This window comes from Engystomops pustulosus, chromosome 4 (assembly GCF_040894005.1).
Source record: "Engystomops pustulosus chromosome 4, aEngPut4.maternal, whole genome shotgun sequence".
Classification (NCBI taxonomy): Eukaryota; Metazoa; Chordata; class Amphibia; order Anura; family Leptodactylidae; genus Engystomops; species Engystomops pustulosus.
The window spans coordinates 50377110-50400097 of record NC_092414.1 but is presented as its reverse complement, the minus strand read 5'-3'; the positions used below and the strand labels follow the sequence as shown (position 1 = coordinate 50400097).

The 22988-nt window shown below is 40.4% G+C and overlaps 1 protein-coding gene across 2 annotated transcripts in view; it reads left to right on the top strand.

The window, feature by feature from the left end:
* The first annotated feature begins 8632 nt into the window (after window positions 1–8632).
* The window catches only part of GABRG2 (gamma-aminobutyric acid type A receptor subunit gamma2), an 82554-nt gene continuing 68198 nt past the window's right edge, over window positions 8633–22988 (top strand). The window contains exon 1 of one of the 2 annotated variants that reach the window (XM_072145892.1): window positions 8633–9252. In XM_072145892.1, coding sequence (XP_072001993.1) covers window positions 9134–9252 — 119 coding nt within the window. In that variant the 5' untranslated portion in view covers window positions 8633–9133. The remainder of the gene's footprint in view (window positions 9253–22988) is intronic. The other variant, XM_072145893.1, reaches the window with a different exon arrangement.

The following is a 22988-nucleotide window of genomic DNA, read 5'->3' as shown; positions in this document are numbered from 1 at the left end:
CTAAGCTGGGCCATTAAAGAACTCAGACAACTTCTGCAGTGAAATCTCTGCCGTAGGCAGAGTGTAAATTATTATTTATAATAGATTTGGTTTAAAATAATTTTCCAGTGACACCTTCCTTCAAAGTGACCTTTTTTTTGCCTTATATGCATTTAATCCAGTATGTCTGTTACATACAGTACATTCTGCTGGAATTGCGCAAAAAACATTTCTGGACCTTTTTTATTTTACAATTTTTTTCTTTTTGTGGCTAGCATTTTTTATGTGATTTCTTTTATCCATTTTTTCATACATATTTGTAAATAAAATACATACCCTGACTATGCTGCAGGGTAATATACAACCACTTGTTTTGTGTTTAATATTTAACTTTAGGACATGTAAAAGTCAATAACTTTTATTTTCATTCATACATCTTTACTTAAGAAAAAAAAAAGACTAAAAAAGGTTATGTTATAATCAAACTAATAACGAGAATTCTACAATAAACAGAAAACAAAATTATGAATGAAATGTTTCCCTGACATTTACAAGCAAGCATGCTGTTCCAAATATATGGCTGCTGCACCCTCCCAAGAGTCATATTAACATTTATAAGACATATTTAGCGCACAGAGCTCCTGCCACTTTGACTGGCACACTGAAATTCTAAACATTCATAAAGCAAAAAAAAAAAAAAATAGAGAAATCTATGCTCATTATATAAAAGAAACTGAGGTTCTTTAGCCTCTAGGTGCCCTGTGTCTAGATGCATATACCCACAGATGTGGGTCACTCTCTGCTGTTTTTATTATGATTTCTAATACAGAGGTCAACTACTAAGAATCTATATGATCTATATGACTTTATCATAGTGGGAATATAAATAATAATTATTGACATTGTCTGCTCTTTCAGCTATATTTATAATGACACCAAGGATCAAGGTCATTTGAGGTTCCTTATAACAAGGTAGTGAGCACCTATTAGCAGAGTAGGTCAGATTTACGCTCACTTACTTATGGCATGACTCACAGTACCATTGTAAAGAGGGAGTTTTTAGTAATGTCTACAAATGTAAAAAATTAATCTGCTGATTTTGTTTATCACTGAGAACGTTTTTTAAAGTCGTTTATTTAATGGGTTAAATATACTAATCTCTGTCCATGTCTCTGGTTCAGTCCAGCACTGTCAACGTGACATCACCACAGAGCCTCTATATCCCAACTATCTACAGCTCGCATCCCACATATGTGCTTAGGATTGCATAGTACTCTTTGGTGTCTATAAGTCTGTTGTCAAAGCCCATAGGAAGAGACTCTTATCTCCAGTTATAAGATATATAGGAGGATTTCCCACATAGGTATGATTGGAATATACAGACTTTGGGGGAGTGCTTTTACACCAGTTTTCTGGCAACTGTGCCCCTTCCATGCCATGTTGGTGTGGAGAGGGAGTGAAAGGGCGTAGCCCCCAGCAGAGGGGGCAGGCATGGGGCATTCCTTTCCCGTGCCTGTGCACTTTCTATAAACCTACAAACTTTCACCACCGAATGTTTGCAAGCCGCCAAATACATTATGAGGTCTAAGACTCGTTTTGTATCTACAGAGGCAGTGGGGCTTTATCATATGCCAGTGCATGAGTGTGTATCTTCATTTTATACTAAAAGAAATGCTTGCAGGAGCAGAGTGTCATATTTTTTATATGATTTACTTTCCCCTTTTAAGAAGAGTACGACCAAATTTGACATGTTGTACAGCGCTGCGTAATCTGTGTGCGCTATATAAATAAAGAATTATTATTATTATTATTCATACACAAGAAGATATGGTGACCCCCCCACAAAAGAATGGCTGCATTTGTGAAAAGTGTGAAATCAAATAATGGATTCAGGGTCCATTTCATTTGCAACCCGTTCAGACAAAAGATTGTCATAAAAATGGAAAACGTGTTATAAATGCTACTAATTCTAGTTCTATTTATGTGTTATTTATGATCACATACTTATTGCTGGTAGTTGTAATAATATATCAAATACAGTAGTAATCTGTGTCTGCATATGAAATGGGACTGATAGAAAGAGCATACAGAATATAAATGGTATCTATGGATGAAAAAATTTCTTCAGGGTCAGCAGTTTTCCAAAATCGAATGAAGAATGCAGCAAAATTGGGATAAGCCACGTAACAGCATAATTATGTTCCAAACCAAAATATTCTAAAATACTAATTCTATTATTCTTAACTCTGTTATACTGTTACCAGCTTTGTAGTCACAGCAACTAACTAACAAAGAAGGGAGAAATCCACAAGTAATTAACATGTAATTAGGCTCAACCAATTAGAGATAAATGCACGGGGCAAAGGAACATCTTTTGTACCAGCAAATGACTTTAATCTGTTTAATGGGGTTAAAGATATCTACCTTCTTACCAAAATGTTCCAGTATGTGGACATAAAACATCAATTAAAGCATTGTTATTCTTCTACCTGGTGGCATCCTCCATGCTCACCTATGGTAAGTGATACATGCATCTGAACAATAGTAATAAGATGGCATCATTGTGTGATATTGTCAGGCTCCAGGGGTAGTGGACCCACTGGACCACCGCGGACGATGACGTAAGCTGACACCTTGGACCGGAATCTAAGTGGCACTCGATTTTCACCAGAGCCTACAGCAAAGTGAGTTGAACTTGCTGCGGCATGATACCACCAGGTCATTCCACAGGAGCAACTTTGTCTGCGATGGCAGCCAAGGCGAGATACAAAGCCGTCAGGCAGAATTGGAGTCAGGGACAGGCAGGAGGTCAGGATGGGCAGCATGGGATTAGAGTCGGGGACATAGCAATCGGTCAAGGCAAGCAGCGGAGGAGCGTAGTTAGGAATGCAACCGGGGTCACAGCGGTAAATCACAATAACAGCGCAGGGCATGAGCTTTCTCTAAGGCACAAGGCATGAAGATCCGGCAGGGGACACAGGGGCTGGGAATTTATTAGGGAAGGCGGCCGGCCATCGCCAATTATCTATGCGCTGGACCTTTAAATATTAGCGAGTCGGCGTGCGGGAGCCGCTGAGACCGCAGCTGGAGTCGGGAGAGGTGATTTACCTTGCAAGGAGGAACCGGAGGAATCGGGAGCAAATGGGTGCGCCTGCGACCCAGGATATGGATCGCATGGGCACCCCTGCCCATGACAGATATCTTGTGTAGAGATGAGCGAGTATACTCGTCCGAGCTTGATGCTCGTTCGAGTATTAAGGTACTCGAAACGGCTCGTTGCTCGGACGAGTATTTCCCCTGCTCGAGATCGAGCATTTAATTAAAAAAACACAGTGAAGAACAATGAAGAATAGAATAAACAAAAAAAAAAAAAAAAAAGCAGCACGGGGAGACATCGGGCAGCACGGGGGAGACATCGGGCAGCACGGGGGAGACATCGGGCAGCACGGGGAGACATCGGGCAGCACGGGGAGACATCGGGCAGCACGGGGGAGACATCGGGCAGCACGGGGGAGACATCGGGCAGCACGGGGGAGACATCGGGCAGCACGGGGGAGACATCGGGCAGCACGGGGGAGACATCGGGCAGCACGGGGGAGACATCGGGCAGCACGGGGGAGACATCGGGCAGCACGGGGGAGACATCGGGCAGCACGGGGGAGACATCGGGCAGCACGGGGGAGACATCGGGCAGCACGGGGGAGACATCGGGCAGCACGGGGAGACTTCAGTGGAAGAAGAGGAGCGGATCCCGGGACAGCGTATCACCCCGACAAGTAAGCAGATGTGCCGAACATCTGTAATCTATTCTTCACTGTGTTTTTCACTGCGTTTTTCACTTAAATGATCCTGTGTTCACTGTTTTTATTCTATTCTTCACTGTTCTTCACATCTGTTAACTTGTCGGGAGATAATATACGCGCGGAACAGTGAAGAATAGATTGCAGATGTTTGCATACATCTGCTAACTTATCAGAAGACATTCTTTTTCAATTAAATAACACATTTTATTCCTGAACCATGGTCCCTTTGAAAAATGCTCGGGTCTCCCATTGACTTCAATGGGGCTCGTTAATCGAGACGAGCACTCGAGCATCTGGAAAAGTTCGTCTCGAATAACGAGCACCCAAGCATTTTAGTGCTCGCTCATCTCTAATCTTGTGTACTGAGTTTGGGGGAACTGAAGGCAATGTTCAACTTTGCAAATGATACTGTACTTCAAAGACCTGCTATTGCCATGAAATTCTTCATGTAGACCCCATTAAATACATAATGACCCTCAAATGACTTTTAAGTGGACCTATTCCTGTAAGGATGCAAATGTACCTCTATCAACCTTTAGGTCGATGATCGCTTGGCCAACTACTTTTCCTAAAAAACCTCTTCATGCACATGCATTTTGGGTGAGCATGCCTGTGTTCTTAGTAGGGTGAAAGAAATTAGCTGCTGCTTGAAATGTTGATCAGCACCTTCCTTCCATACCACATACATTTGCCATATGAAATTGGATATTTAATAAAAATTAGATTATGAGTGGGGTTCTAACTAAATCAATAAGCGTGGTTATTTTTAGTGTAATGTGTGCCCTTATCTTTAAAGGCCAAGGGCATCCCCATCTTTAAGGGAAAACCTAGGAATTCAGGTGGGTATTTAGGTTGTTTGCCAGGTCTTGCAGCAGAGGGCAAAGACAGCAGTCTCCTCATATGGTTGAGGGATTGATAAAATTAGTCTTTCTTCATTCTATATGGCATTTTATATTGACATTTCAGAATATTCTGTTTTTATTAATATGTAAATTATTATTATTATTAGGTTTACCAAGGTCATGACCCTACTATCTAGTACACTGGTTTCCTTGATTCTACACTTCCTGTGTATATGAGATTTTAATTCCTGTGTAGAAGTGGTGTTCGATGGAACTGGGTGGCAGGTGCACTTAGAACCTAATTTGCATAAACATATAAGATTTCATACAAGAGATATGAAGACCTGCTGTGGAATATAAGGGTAAGTACAATATGAAACCATTGGTATATCTTTCTCGAGGATTATGAATCCTGTTTTACCCAAATAAATATCCAAAAGAATTTTCTTGAGCTCCAAACTAAATTGTAAAATTGTGGCAACTGTTATAAAGTCTATCCATAGACTAAAGAAAGATATTTGGCAAAAGTAATAAGTAGACCCAAAATGCAACCACAGCCTTGCCTCAATTTATGAATGACTGTGATTGGCCAAGTGGAACATGTGACCTTGCTGCATAAGAGGCAGTTTCACATGACCAGGTGCCATTAAAGGGGTATTCTCAATAAGACAAGTTTTTTTATATGTACTCAGGATAACAAAATAACACATTCTCTAATTCACTGTTACTAAAAAAAAATACAGCATTTCACAGAGATAATTCCAACCTGTCTCTATCAGTCCTGCTGTGCACAGTTTCAGTTGCCCCTAGACACGACCCTGTAACTTCTGGCTTAGGGCTGGGACGCCATTTTGGATTTGTGTGTGTGAGCCTGGAGCTGAGATTCTGTGTCTTTTTGCTCTGAGCCTGCACGGAGCTTACACTGAGTCACTTCCTGCCAGGACATTGTGAGAAAGAGGAGCTGCAAGCCACAAACCACACACAAATAAGTGATCCAGAGGAAGAGGGAGGCAGGCACATATCTGTGAGAACACAGATGTAGCAGAGCTAAAAGCGTAACAGTGTTAAAGTCTCTCAGCCTTGGTCTGTTAGCCTCTGTGTAATAGGCATCATGCATCTCATCATCTCTGATCCGTCTCATCTCTCTTTCTATGTGTCAGAAGCCAGATTAAAGTGTATTTACACCTGTACCCTGATAATCTTACCACATTTTCACCCCACAGAACTAGAGGGATAATAATGTGTCTGCTTAGAGAATCCCAGTCAAGACCAGGGCTCGTGGGTGAGTTGGGCCAAAATTCTTCCCTTTCTCCATTATTTGTAAGATAGAAAGCTGAACTCTTCCCTGGGATAGTGTGGAGAGGCTTGGTGATTGCCATGTTGGTCGTGTAGTATGACTTAGGAGGCAATGATAGAAGCTTATATAACTTACATAATATACAGTATAAGCTTAAAAATGCCATGCCAATGGGATCCCCTGGGCCAGACTATACATGCATAGCCCTGGGAACAGAGGGTGGTAGTAGGTGATGTCATGGCTTTGCGGTTCCCAATGTGCCTTTGGGCACCTTCTTCGGGCTACCTAAGGCTTTCCTCCAGGCTACCCCCTGTTCCCCCAAACCATAATTTCCTTTGATGCATCTTGGGTCAAGTCATAGTCATCACACTTCAGAATTTCTTCAATGAAGTCCTCACCATTGCCCTCCTTGTCAGGCTCTACACTGCAAAACACGGGCACTTTGGTTTCATCATCATCATCATGGTAGATGTCCTTCAAAGGTCCGCTGTTCACATCCTCATCCTCCAAATCAAGTTGTTGAGAATCTGCAACTGTCTAGAACTGGGGCAGGTGGATTGCCCACAGATTTCCAGTTTGGAGAGTTTTCAAAGAGAATTAGTGGCTGAGATGTCCTAGCTACTGATGAAGGAGAAGGAAACTCTTAAACACAGCTGGAATTTTATGCTCTAAGGGAGCAAAGAAATAATTCAATATACAGTCTTTACTTTACTCTATGCAGTCTATAATCTGTCATACAGTATCATGTGCTTATGATTGTTTAGGCTCGTTATTATAGAGGTTTGGAGCTGTTGTAGGCATTTTTTATTAAATGCCCTCATATTCCACAGCACTTTACAGATTGTGGATTACATAATCAAACAAAATAAAACATTACAGAGTAATGATCAGATAAACAGTAAGAATGTGGGCCCTGTCCAGAATCTGTCCAGAATCTTCAATCTGTGACAGTCATGAGCTCCTTAACCTTTGTCTTGTGATAAGTCAGTACATGGAATTTTGGCTAACTTTTGAAGAATCATGCCCCAATTACTCACCTCCCTTTCATCTGCAAAAACTTCAGCTGCCTAAATTACTTAGAAGCGGGAGTTACTAATTTTCCCACTGAGGTATGATGAGGAGATGAAAACTATAAGAAGATGTGGCCAGTAGATCTTGCAGCTGCTAGTAGGACATTTGCTTCTCTAGTCTTCTAGCCCATTTAAGCTGAACCTTGGTTATTGCTGGGTGACATAACACCCACAAGTCCACCTTTTTATAACCAGACAGAGCTGGAAGGGGCTCTATGTATTATCATGGGTCATTAAATTTAAGATATCATGTGATCTATGTATATATTGAGACTTACTAGAACCCCTTTTAACAATAATTATACTGATCATCCCAAAGAATTTGTGTTAAAAAGTCCTATTAAAAGAGGGGTTTAATCTCATTACCCTTCAACCACATCAGAGAGAGAACAACCACCAACAAGCCAAGATCTAGTCATCCTAGAAATGTACAAATACATGTGTGACATATACCACACGTTTACCATAAATGACAGCTAGTAACACAGTTTAGAGACATAATTTGGAGTTAAGGAGGTTATTTGCTCTGGGACCTGATTTGTAAGAAAGATTAATGGGTGCTTCAGATGCAGTGGGTGAATAGTTTACAAGTGCTTACATACTGGTGACACCTTCTCCGGTTCAGAAACACCTTAAATGTTAATTCCTGACTTTGTTATATAGATTCAGAGGTGTCATATACAAAGTCACATGTCTGTGCAGCTTGAAGTATAGAGGTATAAAAGTTACTATGAATAAAAACATACTTTACTTTAGGACACATTGGGGCAAATATAGTAAAAGTGTGTAAGTTTTACAATACAAAGTTAAACTTCACATACTGTAGATTACATTGCTCAAGACGTACCACATGATACCTGATGCTGGAATATCTGAGACACTATAATATTGCGTAGTATAGCTTTGCCCCTTCTAGTAATTAGCATATTTTCTTTACCAGAAATGGTATACTACCATGTAGTCCCATGGCAAAACAGCAACAAAAAGTGTCTATACATCAAATATGTGGTGCAAAGTATGTAAAACCTCCATTTGGCGCCAATTATGCCAGAGCTCTGTTACATGATGCTTCATACGTCTCCCCTCATTGCATGTAATGATGGGACACAGTAGTATGAATGAGGTTAGTGGAAACTTCAGGTCAGGGAGGAAACTGGTAGAGAAATCTTAAAATAAATCTGTAGCCTGATGATAATAATGCCTGGAGACATGAGAAAATATGAGCAGCTATTTATAGGAATAGTTGGGCTCTGTACTACTCTGTTATGAGGAGACTGAATATTGTCCAGTAGTATATAGTGGTTCTTATAGACATCCTAATAGTGAATTTGTGTAGTGTCTATGTGCTTCATTATACAAATGAGGTTTTAGAATTATAATTGTGTTACATTTGTCTTATTTGTATCCATTCAGTTATTCCCACTTCAGCCTAGTTTTTGGAAGAAGTGCTTCCTTCCCTAGAATATTCAGGTGATGTTTGCAGAATACGTAAGACAAAAGATGAGATTCCTCTAGAGGTCCTGCCCATTGTTAGTGTCAGCAGGGCTCCTGCTCTCCCCTTTCCCCTCTTTTCCCAGGGTCAGCATGTGCCTGCCTCCTCTCCCTCCTCACTATGAAGCCCAGGCAAGGGGAGGGGGAGGAAGACAACAATGAGCATCCCTAGGTTGCTTAGCATCCGTGCACCATTGAATAGGCTCTTCTACACCATGGTCGTCCTGCACTAAAACACAGAAGTGCTCTGCTGTAAAGGGCTTACTTTTAACATGCATCATCTATTTATCACAGGCTGCCCCCTAAAGTGCTCGTTTTCCTTGGACTATCCATGAAAAGGCAGGATGTTTGTCAGCCCTGCGTAGTTAATCTGCATTCAGCGTGAGGCGCAGATCTGCTGTGTGCTTGCTCCTTTCTTCTCTCCGCTTTTAGCTTTTCCCCTCCAGATCTCAGGAGCTGGTGCATGAGCTGTCAATACTGCAGGGGGACCAGAGGGGGGGTTCTGCCGCCACAAGACACGGATCCCATTTCTTAAATATTAATTCTCCCAGCCTGGCGGAATGTATCATTACAGTCAATGCACCTGGTAGGGGGTGGGGGGGCACCGCGGGACTATTCCATTTGCAAGAAAGAGAGGAGATTGAGGGGGGAATGGCAGAGATGTGTTCACCAAAGAAGCCAAATGTTGGAAACAAGGCGTTATTGCATTTAACATTGTGTCACCACAAAATGATCGTGTGGATATTGCTGCTTCATTCGTTCATCCAATGGTAAGAGCCATACGTTATCTTTAATTATTATTTGTCTGTATGATATTCATGTCCAGGGATTGGGGACTGAACACTGTATAGTGCTTTACCTTATCTATATGTATGTGTTTTGAATCTTCTGTAGCTCTATACATAGGTTGTAATAAAACCATCCTTGCTGCCTTCAGTGCTGGAATACACAGTAATTGACAATGCATTCTGCCATTAATTGACTGCATGTGTCAGTGTACTGTGAACACCTTCAATGAACGCTCAACCACTTATCATATTAAACAAAGAAGGGCACAATCATGGACGGAGCTCTATGTATTTCTCATGCTTGGTTATCACATCATGGCTGTGCCCTGAGATCTGCTGCAGATTGACATGGAGATGAAACATCCATACCCAGCATTATGTGATGCATCCATGTAAAGCAGAGGGACGTGTCAGCACCATGGACAGCTCACTCATTTACTACAGTATATGTTTTATATAGGCTCCTTTTTATTCATTCCACTGAATCTGTTCATTCGGTATCTCCCTTTACATCTGCCATATTCCCCCCACCTTTTCCTCCTGGCTAACTGCAGTGATTATGAATCCTGCTGAAGCAGCGAACACTATGGAGAGTGTGCAGTACTGGGGATGTGCTGTGTAGCTGCATTACCCCGGCAGATCATTAATGTGCTGAGCTCAGTTAAAGCTGCTCTTTATTCCATGGGTTAATTAATGCTGCCATGCACATTCCTTTAATTAAGGCTTAAAATAGTCATGTGGCTATTGGTCACATCGCAATGTACTGTGCAGAATAGCTGCTGCCATGTTGAAATATCGTTTTACGGAAATGAGACCACCATTTGCAGGGGTTGTCCAGTTGTTATGATGAGAGCACAATATACACAGCCTGACATTGTGCTTCTGTGCCTGCGTAGTACTCACAACAGAAATACAAATCAGGAAATACATACATTAATTACCTGGGTAATACATACTTTACATGAAGTACTTAATTTCATTATCAATTCTTCGGGCTTTTTAATCGTGTAAACAATGTAACTCCCAATACTTCCGCCTTTGATTGACAAATTTAACATTTCCAATTTTTACATATTTCCACAGCCTATTCACTTATCCCTTTCCATGAGTCTAAGGTCAGTTGCACACAACCGTATCCTGGGCAGTATTTTGCATCCGTATTGACTGAGCAACATTTGTACATTCTTTGTGTTTGGGATCTGTTTTTTATTCTGACTTAAGAATACTAGAAAAATATGGGTGTGAAATTGCCTTAAAATGTCCAGGATGTTGCATATACAAAGAATTCATGTTTTATCTCCTGTAGAAGTAAAATAGATACAAATGTAGAGCAGGCCAACATATTGGCAATGGATCACCACATTAATAACACTCCACTATTGAATGGTGTCCTGTCATGGAACCATCCCACTAAATAAATAGACAATCTATGTAGATTTGTGTATGTGCTACCCCTGTAAATATACAAGCAAACCTCCAGATAATTGAGGGATAAAAATAGATAGAGTATGCATTGCTCAGGCTGAGGCCTATTCACAAGGCAAGGGGATATATTAGTATATATGATAAAGTATTAGGAATAGTAAAGAGGTAGTCTTTTTTAACAGAGAATAATCCTTTCTTTTACACCTCCAACTGGGTAAAATGTGTGGACAGCATGTCTATTGTAGTTTAGTGGGCAGCATATAGTACATTCTAACATTTCATGACAGTCTTTCACTCAGATACTTTGGAATCTTGGAAGATATGGAAGTCACATTCTTTTCTGACTTTTGTATTACATTACTTCCAAATCCTTCCAATCCAAGTCTTGGAAATAGTAGATTAGGTTGAATAAAAATGCCGGTTCAACAAGTCCAACCTACATCCTACAATACATGATATTACTCCCAAATCCTTCCAATCCAAGTCTTAGAAATAGTAGATTAGGTTGAATAATAATGTAGGTCCATCAAGTCCAACCTACATCCTACGGTGTTAAGGAAAGCAAAAAAAAAAAACAACTTAGAGGATCTGTCAAAGCGATTTGGGACACCAAACTACCCACAGGTCTTAATGGACCGGTAGTTTAGTGTTCCACATCACCCTGTTTGAAGTCTCTCCATGGTCACTATTGAAATAAAAACGAAACATTTAAACTTAGAAATGAGTTGCTTCGGACCCATCTCTGGTGCTTCCCTTGCCTGAGCGGTGTAGTACAGCACTTCATTGTGTGACAGTGCAGGCACACAGACCCGAGGACCGGATAAGTCTGGAGTTCCCAGTGACTGCACACGCAAAGAAGACAGTGTTCACCCCGGTTTTACTGCACATGTGGCGTGGGTACAAGGTTCGCATAATGCACTGCGCTGGCTTCATTGATTTACTGTGTAGGCTTGTGGTGCACCACAGATGGGTTAGATGTGCCTCATCAGAACTATCTGTAGGTAAGTTGAAGGTTCGCATAATGCACTGCGCTGGCTTCATTGATTTACTGTGTAGGCTTGTGGTGCACCACAGATGGGTCAGATTTGCCTCATCAGAACTATCTGTAGGTAAGTATGAAGGTTTAATTTTATTAAATCGCCCCCTGAGAAACATTAAATATAGCAATTTGGGACAATAAAAGACCGGTTGATAAGGACGTGTGGGTGGTTTAGTGTCCCAAAATCGTTCTCAGAGGTCCTTGCAATTCCAAATATGGCAGCCAGGAAAAAATCTCTGGATCAATGTCCTATTACCAAGATTCAATTTTCCTTCATATGTGTTATTTTAACAGAAAGGTATCCAGGCCCTTTTCCTCATGAAAACAAACATTAATATTTGATCAGAAAAGGTCCGATTTCCAGTACTCTTGTTATGGTTCTATTTGAAGATTTAGGCCCCATTATTGTTTACAGCAATTCATACATTCAGCAAGTTATTCCTTTTACATTCTTTACCAGTGGTTGCTCTGTTTACTAGCAGTTGAAGCTCTGTTCTGTGAATGGTTTGAAAAAAATGGGGTTTCCAAATTCATACTGGATTAAAAACTAATACAATTAATTGATAAATGTCATGAGTCTGCATTAATACGTAATATAGTGTTTTCTAAACAAATGTGGACCCTAATATTCGGTAAGAAAAGTGTGTGAAAAGTTTCTACTGGTTGGTTATCTTCCATTATATTTTGGTTTGAACACTATTTGAATTTAGCCTTTTTAGGCAAAAAAAACTAATGGGCCGATTTTGCTGTTTTTCCAGGCCAAATTAGGTGTATCCCAGCATTTTGCAATGATCTAAAAATAACTTGCATGTTAATTCATTTTTACCTGAGAATTAACTTTTTTGACCTGTTTAACAAAAATAAAAGTTGAACCTCGGTTGTTTGCACACACATTAGCCAAAATTTAGTAGAAATATCTGATGGTTATAAAAACTAAACTTATTATCCAGTGTAATAAACTGTGTGCATCTTGCTAAGAGTTTCTTTTAGCAAAGAATTAGTTGGCTTATATCAATCCATTACTATGCACTAAAATACGGCCGTAAATTTAGGCACACAGTCTAGACGTTTTTAAAAGTGTCTATCCAGCATTATTTTTTTTCTAATGCACATTAAAGGTACTATTTAACACACTTATGGACTAGTGGTTGATTATTCTAAATCTCTGTATTATGTCTGTCCATTTCTATAAAAAAAAAAACAAGTGTTTATACTTTATATACTCTGAAGCTCTTGATAACTGCACAGTCATTGAGTGAAGCCTGCGTAACGTCACCATACAGGTGTGTAGCATGCACAACAATACACCGCATACACCGGCCTCATTACACCACCACCCTGATGCAGGGAGTACCAGAATGAGTCTGCTACACCTTATCAGGGTTTTATTTATAGCACCCATAGTCAGGGAGATTTGGGACACTAAACCGCAGGTGCAAAAGAACCTGTAGTTGGTTTAGTGTCCCAAATCGGACTGACAGGTTCTCTTTCTTAATAATATTAATAATTCTAGCATAAGGCCTGTGCCATGTGTAGCTCAGTCTTTAACGGGGTTGTCCGAGACTTCTTAAAAAAGCAAAAGGTTGCCGGGAGGGGGCTGCTTAAAAAAAATAAAGATGTACTTACCTATTGGCGCCCCTTCAGGTGTCCTGCGCTACTGTCGCTCTGATCCGGGCGCCATGTAAACAACCATGGCCGCGGGAGCAGTGCTGGATTTAGCTTCCGGCTGGACCACCATCTGTCCAGCATATACAATGCTGTGAATAGGGATGGGTGGGTGTGGCTGGCCACGGCCAGCAGGAAGCTGAGTCAAGCACTTCTCCCGGGCCATGTTTCTTTACATGGTGCGGACCGGAGCGACAGCATCAAAGGACACCCGGAGGGTGCCGGAAGGTAAGTACATCTTTATTTTTTTTAAGCAGCCCCTACCGGCCACCTTTTGTTTTTTTAAGAAGTCTCAGACAACCCCTTTAAAGGACATCTACCACCAAGACCATGGACTGTAAAGCAATCACACTCCCAAGAAAACTGATGAGAAGAAAAAAAATGCCAGAAAACATACAGAATAACAAGTGAAGAACTACTATAAAACAATGATATGACAAGCCTGTGTTCACGTCTGCCTTTGGAGCCTACATCTACATAAGCTATGCAAAAAATCATGGGGAGAAATGATAGAACCTGTTGAGGTTTTTTTGTGAGAAATTTAATTATTTGTCTATATACTGTATGAAATTATATATTAGATTGAGGTAAAGAAAGCTACAATACACTTAATTTAAATCCATATTTGTTGAAAATTGCTATGCAACATGTAAATTCCTGACAGCTGGTACTCAGCATCCAACAACAAACTGTGACTTTCTTAGCATGTGTTCTAATGGGTTGCGGATGTAGTGCAGAAAATATTAGAGAACCCATTTTGCAAGAATGTGTTCCAACTATTTTCCTATATCTTTAACTGGTCAGCTTAAACAATCATTGAAATTTTTTGTGTTTAGTTACTTTTTAAGGCGTGAAGACCGTTACTACAAGGGTACAACATGTACACATGAAGTCATCTGTCAGTACAGGCAAAGAGCAGAGGATCTTAAAAGTTTTGTCTTAGGTGAATGTTCCCTGCAGGATCTAATTGTGATAGGTGGGTAAATGATGGGTACTTGTGTTGTCATCTGGGTCTAGTGTTCATCATCGGTGTTAAAGGACACCTACCACCAGGATCAAGGATTGTAAACTGAGCACACTGACTTACGGGTGTGCACCCCCTCTGGCAGGATCTGTTCTTCTTTAAGCTTTTTATGCCAGGGTTTTAAAAAAATACTACAATAAAATTATGCAATGAGCCCATTAGGCTCATTTTCATAATTTTTTAAGCCTTTTATTCCTAATAACAAGGGCATAAGACGCATCCTACCAGAGAGGACACACACCAGTATGCCAGTGTGCTTGGTTTACAATCCTTTATCCTGGTGGTATATTTCCTATAAGCCATATGCACAGAATTTGTCAGTGTGCTATTTAATGATTCAACGAATTGTACATGGACAAATGGTTTCCTAAAGGCTCACACATGTAGAAGTGGTGTCCATGGCCTTGTCTGAACTGACTGTCGGTGTTACAAATTAAAGAACAGGTCATATTCCTACCCAAATTTGCTAATCAAGTGTTCTTTTCAACTATCATCACAGAGGATTTCATATGCCAATGACACTCAGGCCACAATGAGGAAAAAAAACGAACAAGAGGTGCCAATCTAATGTAGATTTAGGAATTTTATTGGTAAATAGCAGGGTTAGTGTAAAAGCCAAGGGTAATTATATGAAAAGGACAAAAACTTGCTAAATTTGTGTTCAAGTGTAAAGGATAACTGCCTGAGAATTAGAACACTTAAAATTAAAATTTATAAGTCGGCTCTGAAGAAGAGGGAGGTATTCCCTAGAAACATGTTACCCTTGGGCTTTAAACTACCCCTGGTTTTCACCCATAAAATTCCTAAATCTACCTTTTGGATTGGCATCTCTCATCATTGATGATCTATTACACTGGACATTCTGTGCAGAAACTAGGATGCTGTGCTGGCTCCATTACTACAGGCTCCAATTAAGCCTGCCACAGGTAACCTCCTTACCTCAGGGGACGGGTTCTAGTGGCCCATCTAATAATTACTGTGTGACTACTACTCTATGGGAGCAAAATCTCTTGTTTATTTTTCCTTTACAAAGGCCACAAAGAACTGGCCCTTGTTTGTGGCCCGTGAGTTCTCAAATGTGCTGTCAGCTTTGGACTGCCTATACAAGAACAGGTACAACCCAAGAGTGGAGTCCAAACAGAATAACAGCAAAATCTGTCCTTTTCAGTTTGAACAGTTGTAGATGGAAGTATACATATGTAAATTGTAGACCGTATAGTCTCATTTCCCATATGGAACAATATGCAGTAACTTGGACTCCAAGGATCATTTTCCTCTTTTAACTTTAATAAAGTTCTACTTTTTAAAGTTCTATTTCTTAACAAGCTTTGACCAGCAATACAATACAATGAAATGCACACAGTTTTTCTTACCTTAATACTAAGCTTTGGTAAAAATTGAGGTTAAATAGTGTCCTTTTAGCCTCCACCAAGTTGGTAGTCAGAAAATCATTACTTATGGACAGCTCCTCATAAGTTTTTACAGACATAGGGGGACATTTATCAAGACTTATACAACAATTTTGTGTCATACAAGCACTGAAATAATCACAATTACTGGCCGTGGGTCAAAAGGGACCACAGCCAATGACGGAGTGAGCTGGCACTGGGAGTTCTTGCCCTGCTTCTGCACACTCACTATAGCCAGCAAACTTTCAAAAGGGAATGTTTGCTGGCTACAGTGTAATTCTATGCAAGACCAGATGCTCAAGATGTATCCGGTGGTGCCAGAGGGGTGAGGGGCAAACTACACTTGTGTCCCCTATCTAATGCTTAGGGAATAACCCTGGTTGCATAGATAACATCACTAGGTGTTTCCTAAAGTCAAGATACTTAGATGTCATTGTGATTTAAAAATCACTGGCTGTTTTACTGAACTTTCACTTCTATTTACTGGCTGGCAAGTTTTACTGAAATTATTGGGTCAAAGCTTCAGTACCAGGCAGCTGTCACTTCCAATATTTCTGGAATTATGGCTTCTATCACAGAGAAATGTCAGGAGAACCGACAGAGATCATTGAACAGAAAAAAGCATGCATATATATTTTTTAATAAAGTGCATAACCCCTTTAATAGTTTTAATATAATGCTAAAAATAAGGAGATGACTTACAGTTTCAGTCCATTAAAAAAATGGGGATGATCAAGATCCATTTTGTAGATACATGTTGTTTCAGAGAAAAACTTAACTATGAAAATAAGGGTGCCTATATTACAAAATATGCAAAGTCTTCCAGGATGGGATAAGGAAACCAACACGTCTTTTAGCTACATTGTAAGACAGCTCCCTTGACATCAAGCATGACCTTCAGGAAGCCTTATGACATGGTGCAGGATTAAAACTAAACCAGTATCTATAACCAGAACTGTAGACAGCACTGTTTCAACCTGGTTGGGTCTCTTCAGTAAAGCTGTCAAGGGGGCTGCCTCACAAGGTAGCTAAAAGAGGTGTTAATTCCATCCTGGAAAACTTTGCATATCCCCACAATCCCCCTAGTGGAGCATCCATAGCTATAAGACTCCACACACCTAAAAGGCGGCCTCAATTGTCAGTCTCCATAAGGAGTACTATATAACAAGAGTATTTTACTATTGTCTATTGATGTAGCCACCAGTATCCGATTTGTTACACCATTGGTTACCTTGGCCATGGTTATTATATGTTTGAATGAGTTGGTTATATTTAGATTTTTAATGAATAAATGTTAGTAAAGAAAATAGTAATTATATCCTTGGAAATGTAGCCACAACAAACCTCCTTACCTGTCATGCTATATAATACAATTCTCATAAATGGTGACTATCTGCTTTACATTAACATAATCATACAGTATGTTATAGAAGGCTTCTATTCACTCTAACTGCTTGAAAATAAGCCAACGACACCTTGTCCTAGCAGTAGATATTTACACAACTATAATTACTTTCAGAATTTTAAGTGACTGCTTATGATGTTAATATATTAATAACATATTTAAACATTTTATTTTACCATAGCGTTACATCTTTGCTTGCATCATCCTCTACTGGTAGGGTACGAGGATGTACTGATAATCTTGATTGATTTCCACCAAACTCATCTGTCTCATGCAAACTCTGCTTTAGTTCATCAACAGTTAATCCACCATGACAGAATCTCTTCCCATTCTAATTGTTGCCCTATCGGATGTCAGAGAACTGATCCAATTACTTTCTGGACCACGGCTTTGGCTTCTCTTATAAGTTTTACTGGTATAGTGCTATTTGCCTAATATTATCTAGTACAGACGATCCCCTACTTAAGGACACCCAACTTAAAGATGACCCCTAGTTAAAGAAGGACCCCTCTCCCCACTGTGACCTCTGGAGAAGCTCTCAGGAAACTTTACTATAGAACCAGGCTGCAATGATCAGCTGTGAGGTGTCTGTAATGAAGTTTTATTGATAATCCTGGGTCCCATTACAGCAAAAAAGTTTGAAACTCCAATTGTCACTGGGGCAAAAATTTTTTGCCTGGATCTACAATTATAAAATATACAGTTCTGACTTGCATACAAATTAAACTTAAGAACAAACCTATGGAACCTACCTTGTATGTAACCAGGGGACTGCCTGTACTTGGCTAACTATGTTTTTTCTTTCATCCATTTTCTGGTATCTTTGACCCTTTTGCTTGTATCTCAAACTATCCATTCACCTACCGATTTTCTACTGCATGTCCTCCTGTTTCTGACCCGCATTTGGCAACTATCCCTCTCTATGTTGGCTTTGTCTTTGTGTTTTGCACTAGGGACAAGAGTGCCATCGACTAGTTGTCTATCGCTTAGGGTAGGTAGGGAAATGAGGCAGGGACAGCTGGGAAGATGGATATGCATGTCTTGTAACCAATGTCGGACTGGCCCACCAGAGTACCAGAGGATCCTCTGGTGGGCCCTGGCTCAACCCAATACTGAACCCCAGAGGTCCATCAGAAAACAACACAATGTGAAGGCTGCTAGAGTATATTTCCTGGGGGTTAATGAAGAGTGGGCCCCCAGATTGATTTTCTCTGGTGGGCCTTTAGGAAACCCAGTCTGACACTGCTTGTAACACTACACTTTCCTGGAATGGTCCCTGGAAGGTGCTAGAAACTGGATCAGCTGATCAACATGATAGCTATAATCTGAAATAAGTATGATATGTTAGGACAAGCCATTTATCAGTGTAGCATAATTTATCAGACATGACTATGCAGCCAACTTGCCAAGGAAACCCCTTGTGTTTGGGATGGGATAATAATAATAATAATAATAATGATGATAATAATAATGAAAGTTGAGTCCCAAGGAGAAGGTTTGGGGGGTCTGGTCAAATGAGAATTGCTAACAGCAGGGAGCTAATGAAAGCAGGGAGGGGGGAGAGGGTACAAAATATGATGTGAAACTTTGTATGCAATATTTTTGCATCCTTTTTTGAAAAAAATAAATAAATAAAATGAACTTCCTGATTATAGGTTCTGCTTCACTCACCTGAATATTTTTTCCCAGAAAAGTGGTGGATGAGAAGCATAATGGAATTACATTAAAATATAGAATAGCATTGTTGTCTTTCTTCCAATATCTTTTGGCAGCTTGGTTGCAATTTATATAAAAGACAATAAAAGCATGCAACATCAATATGATGATATATTTTCCCTATTAGAATCTGGTTAGCTTTGGTTTATACCACTTAAAAACTTACTGTTAACTTCAATATAAAGCAATAGTGGAACCACTATTAGCATATTATGCCATTAAGGGATTAATGTGTGTAATTGGTATTTTTAAAGGTATCTATACGATAAAGTTGTATAGCCGGCATTTTTTAATAGAAGTACATCTAATGAAAGCCTCATATACAAATTCAAAATTTTATTTTTTGTGTTTCATTTTTTTTTCCTTCAGCTTTATTTTTTTCAGCTTTTTTTTTAAACATATTTTGTCATACGTATGAACTAAATATCTTTTCTGATAATAGGACTAATGCTACACTATTTAATTTCAAACTAAGGAGAAACACTATTGGACATTTTCTCAGAAACCATCTAGAATAATATTGTACAATTGGAAATACGTGCATAATATTTATTGTATGTCATTTAATGATTTTTATTTTATTTTTTGAATGTTTTAATATTAAAATTTTATGATTTAAATTGCAACAATGTCTGAGACAGTCAGCATTCTATTAGACCTTACATCCCTCAAGTACTGAGGAAAAGAAGGAGGCAAGCATGTAGAGCGTTAGCACTTCTTAGAGCCAGGAGGAGACATCATAGACCTGTACTACCCTCCGTCATTATGGACAATGTGAGATCTCTCTTTCAAATTAGATGGGAGAACTGGTGGCGCTGACCCAGTATCAACAGGAGTTTCGGGAGTGTAGCATGATGCTATTTAAAGAGACATGGCTTACTGGATTACTCCGGACACACTTGTCTCCGTGGATGGTTTCAAACTCTTTTGCGCAGACAGATCAAGGGGTAGCGGTAAGAGGAAAGGAGGATGGCTGGCGATATTTGTGAATGAGAGATGGTGTGACTCTAGGCACATTACAAATAAGGAGCAAACTTGCTTTACAGACAATGAACTGTTCGCTATGAGTATGAGACCATTTTATCTGCCAAGGGAACTATCGCATGTCACTGTCGTAGCTGCTTAAGTGCCCCTGCAAAATGTGCTGAGCCGGCTGCACACACTGCACCCCGAGGCCCTCTTTCTGGTGTCTGAAGATTTTAACCAGGTTTGTCCAACAACTGCATTGTCTTATTTCACACATTATGTATCCTGCCACACACTGGACCTGTTTTGGGAAGAACTGCAGGATTCTTAGGCTACATGCACACTGCCGTTGCACGGCGGACACACGGCAGCGCCTGGGGAGAGGAGGAGGAGGTGAGCGCTGCTCACCCCTGCCCCTCTCCATAGGGATAAATGGCGCATGGCGCAGTATCACGGCAAAATATAGGACATGTCCTATCTTTTTCCCGGGTACGGTGCCGCACATGTGCAGCACCGTACCGCTCCCGTAGGGCGCAGCGAGCCCATAGAAGTGTATGGGGAACGTATATCGGCCATATATGCAGCCTTATGGGGAGGACATTGACAGCCTAACATACTGCATAATGGGCATATGTACCTTGTACAAAGAAAACAGTATCCACAAAAATGGTGAGGTGCTTCTCTAACAACAAACCCTGGATTAACCCTGATATAAGAGCTCTTCTAAAAGAGAAAAAGAAGTTTTTTTTAGATTAGGTGGCAAGGAAAGCATGAGGATTGTTCAAAAGGAGCTGAGGGGACAAATAAGGGAGGGGAAATCCACATACAAAAGGAAGATAGAGGAGCAGATGAAACAGGAAAACATCAGTGAGGTCTGGAAATGTCACAAATCAATATCCGGTCTCAGACAGCCTATCTCTCAGATTAAAGCAGATGAGTAGTGGGTTAATGAACTTAATCTATTCTTCAATAAGTTCGCTCAAACACCTGCCCATCCCACCTTACAGGCTTCCCTTCTGAGACAAAATGAGGCCATGTCATCAGAAAACTATTCTATTGTCTCCTCCACACTCAATGTGATCTCCCCCACTTGATCCCCTACTGTTAGACCTCATGTCCACATGAGTCAAATCAGCTGTCAGTCATCAGGCTTCAATGTGATCCTTACAAGGCCCAGGGGAGAAGAGAGCTGAAATGACTCAATGTGGGCAAGGCTGCAGGTCCAGATAATATCAATGCAAAACTACTTAAGACCTGTGGTGATCAGCTTTGTGGTATCATTGCACATATGTCCAACAAGAGCCTGAATGTGGGAAGGGTACCACAACTGTGGAAACCATATTGTGTGTTACCAGTTCCAAAAATACTTTACCCATCGGACGTCAACAGCTACAGACCGGTGGCATTAACATCCTGTTTAATGAAGGCTTTTGAGAGGTTGGTACTCGCTCATCTCCGCCCTCTAGTGAGCTCATCTATGAATGCCCTACAGTTTTCTTATCGACCAGGCATTGATGTAGATGATGCCATCATCCACCATCTACATCAAACTATTTCTCACCTGAAGAAACCAGATAACATTGTGAGAATAATGTTCTTTGATTTCTACAGTGCCTTCAATACTATACAGTCAGGGCTACAAAGGGACAAACTGGACAAACTTCTTGAGTGTATCTTAGACTACCTCACCAACCGACCTCAGTATGTGAAAGCCCGGGATTATGTGTCGGACACTGTGATTAATAGTACAGGTGCACCTCAAGGTACAGTTCAGGCTCCCTTCCTCTACACTTTGTACACAGCAGTCTTTAGGTACAATTCAACAAGCTGCTGCCTCCACTAGTTCTCTGATAATTCTGCAATAGAAGGCCTCATTAGAGGTGAGAACGACAGGGAGTACAACAAACTGATTCAGAAATATGTGGACTTGTGCCAGCAAAACCACCTTAGGATTAACGCTGGGAAGACCAAGGAAATGGTGGTGGTCTTCCGTAGGCACATTCTTCCTTCTCAACCAGTTATTATTTAGGGGATGGACATTGAGACAGTGAAGTACTTGGGTGTCTTCATCAACAATAAATTGGAGTGGTCAGGAAGGGTCAGAGCAGGCTATACCTGCTGAGGAGGCTAAGAGCATTTGGAGTGCAGGATGCAATTCTTAAGACCTTCTTTAACTCTGTAGTGCATCAGCCATCTTCTTAGGTGTAGTCTGTTTGGGAAGCAGCATCTCAGCTAAGGAGAGGAGCAGACTGGTCAAACTGATTAGGAAAGCGAGATCTAACTTGGGGGGTCTTCTTGAAACAGTAGAGGTGGTATCCGAGAGGAGTACACTGTGTAAGTTAAAATCTATTCTGGAAAATAGCTCCCATCCCATGCATGAGACTGTGGTGGCAATGGGAAGCACCTTCAGTGACAGACTGCTTCACCTCAAGTGTGAGAGGGAGCGTTATTGTGAGTCCTTCCTCCCAACTGCTATTAAGCTGTTCAACTATCCAGGCCCAAACAGAAGAATCCTGTGCTCAGCACCTAACCAGTCCGTGCAGGTCCCATCCACAGACTGAATGCCAAACTGACAATATTTGCTTGTCTTCTTTTTCTTGTCTTTTTATCCCTCTTTTCATTTTATTCATTTATCCCTAATATTATTGTTCTGTCATGGCATTGTTTGTACTGTAGTCTCTCTGATGCTGTAATGCTGTGAATTTCCCCACTGTGAGAATAATAAGGGGTCATCTTATCTTATATTATACTGTATAAGTGTGCAGCAAAACATAAATATCAGTGCATAATAAATGTGTGTGGATAAGTGTAGAAATGTGTGTAAGTGTTTAGAGTGTATGTGTTTATTGTATATATGTGTTTTAGAGTGTATAGATGTGTGAGTATACAAATATCTATACTTTTTCAGGGGGTAGGGGGCCCCATTCAGAAGTCTGCTATGGGGCCCTGCCTCTCCTAGGTACCATAAATAACAAAAGTTATTCATTTTTCACATCAAAATTGGCATTTAGTGGTTAAATGGTTGCAAACTTCAATAATTTAGAGCGAAGTGATTCTTTCACAACCTAC